Source organism: Kryptolebias marmoratus, linkage group LG2, assembly GCF_001649575.2.
Source record: "Kryptolebias marmoratus isolate JLee-2015 linkage group LG2, ASM164957v2, whole genome shotgun sequence".
Lineage (NCBI taxonomy): Eukaryota > Metazoa > Chordata > Actinopteri > Cyprinodontiformes > Rivulidae > Kryptolebias > Kryptolebias marmoratus.
The window spans coordinates 1240368-1245780 of record NC_051431.1 but is presented as its reverse complement, the minus strand read 5'-3'; the positions used below and the strand labels follow the sequence as shown (position 1 = coordinate 1245780).

The 5413-nt window shown below is 48.0% G+C and overlaps 1 protein-coding gene across 1 annotated transcript in view; it reads left to right on the top strand.

Annotated features, from left to right (window-relative positions):
* Positions 1–3926: 3926 nt before the first annotated feature.
* Positions 3927–5413, top strand: part of rasgrp4 (RAS guanyl releasing protein 4) — a 22689-nt gene continuing 21202 nt past the window's right edge. The window contains exon 1 of the mRNA XM_017431063.3: positions 3927–4284. Within this exon, the coding sequence (XP_017286552.1) occupies positions 4268–4284 (17 nt within the window). The 5' untranslated portion in view covers positions 3927–4267. The remainder of the gene's footprint in view (positions 4285–5413) is intronic.

The following is a 5413-nucleotide window of genomic DNA, read 5'->3' as shown; positions in this document are numbered from 1 at the left end:
AGTCCTCTGCTCTCACCGGGCTGTGAGAGAGTGACAGGAGGCACCCGGCTCCCCCGGATGGGAGGGATCCCCCCCTCACCCAGCTCCCATCCCAACGAGCTGCCATGTCTGCAGAAGTGGGCCACTCCTCCCCCTCCTCCCCTCCTCCAGCGTGAGGCTATAAAAGGAACGAGGGGTCGTCTTCAGGGAGAACACAGACGCACACGTCCCCGAAGTTTGCTGCTCAGAACCCCCCGCCACCACGGGAGGTGGGCGATCATGTCATCGTCTGTCTGTCAGCAAAATACCTCGTGGATTTTAATAAAACTCTCAACTCGAGCTACTATCTGATGTGGTAGTAGCTGAGAGTCATCCCAACACACACTCTGAGCGCGAACACATGAGATCTTTGATTAAAACTTTGTCATGCAGCGTGATGGGCGATATGCATTCCCTGAAGGAGGGCTGGTTTCTCAGTTAAGTTATGTTTCGAGTCTTCGGCGGACTTCAGGGGTTAAATCAGCCTTTCAGACTCAGCTTTGTTGTGTTTTTATTAATAATCGTGTAAAAAGCCTTCAGCTCCAGTTTGACCTTCACTAAACGATTCGATCATCTGTCAGATTAAAAACCAGCAGCTGGACACATCCAGGCCGTTTATTCAGAACCAGGATGAGGAACGAACCTCATCTCTGCAGCTTCAGTTAAAATCTAAAGGAATAAAAGAATCTTATTTTAATAAGATTCACTCAAAGGAAGGTGTTTAACAGCAGCTTTTCTGGGTCAGAGGTCAACACGATCATACGCTGCGTCGCTTTTATTTTATTTTTATTTTAGCTCCAACAGCCCTCCTGGCTGTAATGCATATCGCCCGCCTGTCTGACCTGTCAGCACTCGCAGTGTGTGTCAGGGAGGACTCTCAGCTACTACCACATCTGTAAAGGTGATCAGGTTAAAGCTATTATTGTGTTAGCTGTGGCAGCCATCTTGAATTGGCTTGACTCCAAAAGTTAATCAGCTGTAGACGTTCATCCAGGAGTTACTTCCTGAGTTTTATTAAAATCAGTGACTCATGAGACATTTTGCTAACGGCACACATCACTGTGTCTTCAGCAGCGTTTGTTTGTTTGTTTGTTTGTTTGTTTGTTTGTTTGTTTGTTTGTTTGTGCACAAGATTCCTCAAAACATAATGAACGGATTCTGATGAATTTTTCAGGAAACGTTGAGGTCGTTACAAAGAAGAAATGATTCAGTTCTGGTGCTGATTGGGATCATGATCCGGATCCTACAGTGTTTTAATGACCCTGTGGCCTAGAAGGAGGTTTGAGCTCCTCAATGTACAGTGATGACATCATCACATGACGATGATGTCATCCATCATCTGACCATGGGTCTTAGCGGAGGTTTGCGCTCTCAGAGTGCTTCTAGTTATTATTATTTTAAGACGTTGTGGACCGAATGGGTTGAGCTTACTACAATGGCCGACAGATGCAAACCTGCCACAAACACACAAATTATACAAACTTCAAAACACACAAAAACAAACACAACAGATAAAACGCTGCAAAAGAAAAACGCTGCCGTCACAGAAAACAGACAGACTCAAAAACATACAACCAAGCATCAGACCACCAGGGGGACCCGAGGCGGACTCTGAGGTGTCTTCCTGCCCTTTGACCCGGTTCTGGCACTGAGATGTGGGTCAGCCCACCTCCCTGTCTTCCTCCTCCTCACCACTATACTCCCTCCTCCTAAACATGGCGGTTCACTCAGGGACCGTCAACAAATCAGCGGTGCGTTTAGCCACTTCCTGCTCGTTTGAACCTGTCAGCCACGGACCAAATATGGCCCGTGAGCCACCAGTTGATTGTCACCTTTTTGCAAATGTTAAAAACTGGACCATAATGACCGAATTCATTAAATTCCATCTGAATCGCTCCGTTGGGATGTTGTTGATACGGAGCAACATAAATACCCTGACCTGAACCTGATTCCATGTTTTTCCTGAATAATAATAAAAAAGCTGCTTTCAGCCTCAGCAGTGGAAACATTTTCTGCTTTTCTTTGCTTTCCAACACTAAAAGCTGAATTTCTGTTTGGCTTTTGCTGTTTTGCATCAGGATCCTGCAGCACTTTGGTTCCTCTTTAGCTCAGACAGCATGAAGAGACAAAATGATCCGATTCGAACCTGAAGCCGACAGAAATGTTCAGATGCAGCAGCTGATTGTCAGCGGCACACCCCTCATGCAGCACACACACACACACACACACACACCTTACCTCTCCAGCCTCCATCTGGTTTCCCTCAGCCTGCTCTCCATGCCTCCCCACCCCCCCACCCCCCTCTGCAGCTGATGTCTGAGGAATCTGCAGCTCTCCGGGACACAACGAGCCGAGGAGCAGAGGGAACTCTGGGAGAGCGAGTCCTGATGGTTCACACACCGGAAACCTGCCGGGAACTGATTTCTGCAGACTCACGAGTCCTCTGAGCTGCAGCTGCGGCGCTGCGCCTGCAGGGGGCGACACTGACCCAGGAATCACACCCAGGCCACCAGGTCTAAATAACGGAACAAAGTCCTGATGAAGGTGATTGTGAACTCTGAGCTTAAAGCTGCATGCATGATGTGATGAAAGTGTCAGCTGCAGCTCAGGAAACTCAAACTGACTCGTCAGCAGGGCACACTTTAATGCAACATTTCAGAATAAAAGCACCACGTCAGGTACACATGGGAGGAAAGTGGAGGGTTAAGGGTTTCAAAAAAGTTGTGTGCATTAAACCTGGACTCTTCCTGTTTTAAAGACATATTACAGTAAGTTTCCCAGATCGCCAGGAAATAAACCCCTTTTCTCTAATCGGTGATATTTGGGTTGAAATGTTCTTTCTTTCTGGGGGAACTTGGCATGCAGGGTCTCTCTGAGCATCCTCCTCTTCTTTTTGACATTCCTCATCACGCTCGCTCCTCAGCTTCCTGCAGAGAAGAAGACACCTCAGGAGGACCGGGGGTGGGGGGGAGGGAGGGACATTAACGTCTCCTGTTTGGTCGCCTCTTCCTTTTAGTTTGATAAAACAAGGATTCCTTTGAGGGCCCCCCGTCCAGCTGCACGGCCACATTCAGGAGCCCGAACACTGACGTCCCTGTGTGATCCTGCTGCCCTGAGAGACAGAGGGACAGAGGGACAGAGGGACAGGACAGAAGGACAGAGGAACAGGACAGAGGGACAGAGGGACAGGACAGAAGGACTGAAAGACAGAAGGACAGAAGGAATGAAGGACTGCAGGACAGAAGGACAAAAGGACTGAAGGACAGCGGGACAGGACAGAAGGACTGAAGAAATGAGGGAGAGAAGGACTGAGGGACAGAAGGACAAAGGGACTGCAGGACAGAAGGACAAAGGGACTGCAGGACAGCAGGACAGAAGGAGCTAAAGCTGAGGCATTAGAGCTAAAAGAAGCAGAATTCTAGCTAAAAGCTAAAAGTAGGTAAATGCTAACTAATAGCTAAAAATAGCAACGGTCTAGCTAAAAGCTAAAGCAGCGACAGCAGCTGAAGCAGATTTCAGAGAGAACAAAGTTTCTGGAATAACTGAAGAGTAAATATTTGTAAATAAAGTAAAATTCTTTGAAAAGCTTAAAAGTTACAGAAACCAAACGTCACAGCAGCCGAAGGTTTGGATGTCTGAACAGCTAAAACAACACAAAGTGTGCAGAAGCAGCTGAATGCAGTAGAACAAGAATCAGACGCTGAAAACAGCAGAGAAGAGCAGAAGGTGAAACGTTTTCAGTCTTTAAAGTTGCAGTGAAATAAAAGTGGGCCTGTTCATGTCGGTGATGATGGCTCATCACTATCTCCCTCAGCTCTCCACCTCCTTCCTCTCTCGCACTTCACTACTCTCAGTCTCCCCTCCCCCTGCACACACACACGCACACACAAACAGAAACTAATGTGAGTTCCCCTATCTACCAGAGCCAGTTCCTCCATCTGAGATGCTGACTTGTTTATGTTGAGGGGACAAGTGTTCTGCTTCGCACTCAGACACATCTTCTCTTCAGCTCTGCAGCAGGAAGTGGCAGCATGAGGTCTGCTCTGCTGCTGATCTGTGGTTGATTCAGGCACACAGGAGCTCCAACTGACAGGCCCGCTGGACCAAGCGGCCCTCGGCCCTCGCTCTCGCCATCAACAGGAGGAGGAGAAGGAGGAGGAAGAGGAGGAGCAGGGGTCAACCATGGAGCTGTAGGGACACGCTCAGATGCCCGAGCTGGTCGTCAGCGGAGGAGGAGAAGAACTCTGCCATGAACAAGACCAAGAGGTAAGAAAAGGCAGGCGGGGAGCAGCAGTCAGTGTTTCTGTGCAGCTTGAGGTTAAATGTGATGAAGTGTGTGGTTTTCTGCAGAGTTCAAGACACGCAGGGCCGCCTGGGTTTTATTTCCCGCTTCTATTTTCTGTCTTTTCATGCTTTAGTTTTCATTTGAGCAGAAGAAAGCAGGCAGACATGTGTGTGTGTGTGTGTGTGTGTGTGTGTGAGAGGATAAAGGTCGATGCCTGTGTGACCTGCATACCTGTTAGTCGTGTCAACTTCTCAAATTATTCGTGTGTTTTCAGTGCACACAGAGCCAGTCCTGACATTCAACAGTTTCCTGCAACACCTTTCAGTGGAAACATGTTCTGCTTTTTGTCTTCTGTCCAGTTTTTCATGTTTGCATTTGATCTTACAGCAGATACGGCTCAGCTTGGTTTTCTTCTTTAAAACGCTGTAGCTGTGATCACAAGCCTTATCAGATTGACAGGAATGAGTGTGTGTGTGTGTGTGTGTGTGACGTGTGCTCGAGGTACCTGAGTTTAAGGAAGACACACTCAGAGGCCACATGACTCTGATTCCCCCCCTCAGAGGAAAAAGGTCATGAAGAATTAACACATCGAGCCAAGATGAGGCGTGCAAAAACAAAAGAATTCAGGAGGTAAAAACAGTTTTCAGGCTGCTGCAGACATCACCCGCCGCCGAAGGACAAAGGGCGATAATGTGTCTGTTAACAACACACCTCCTGACCCAGGGGACAGATATTAACCTTTGGAGTCCACCCAATTCAAGATGGCTGCCACAGCTGAACTTTAGTTTTACAAATCCTGAGGTTTAAACTCTGACAGATCCTGTGAGATTTTTTAGTTCCAGGAGTCTGTATCATTCCTCAGCTGATCTGAGTCTGAAACTCTGACAGGAGGCGGGTGATGGGAGGCCTTTAATTGTAGGTTTTATTGTGGATCAAACGGACGAACGAAGCAGCAGAGGGCAGGTTGTGTGTGTGTGTGTGTGTGTGTGTGTGTGTGTGTGGGAGGGGGAGACAGCACACAAACAAGGCCTTCAAAGGAATCAATTAATCAATTAAGGAAAGAAAAGGAGGAATTTGCATTTCCCCCTGCCAGTGAGAGGGGGGGGGGGG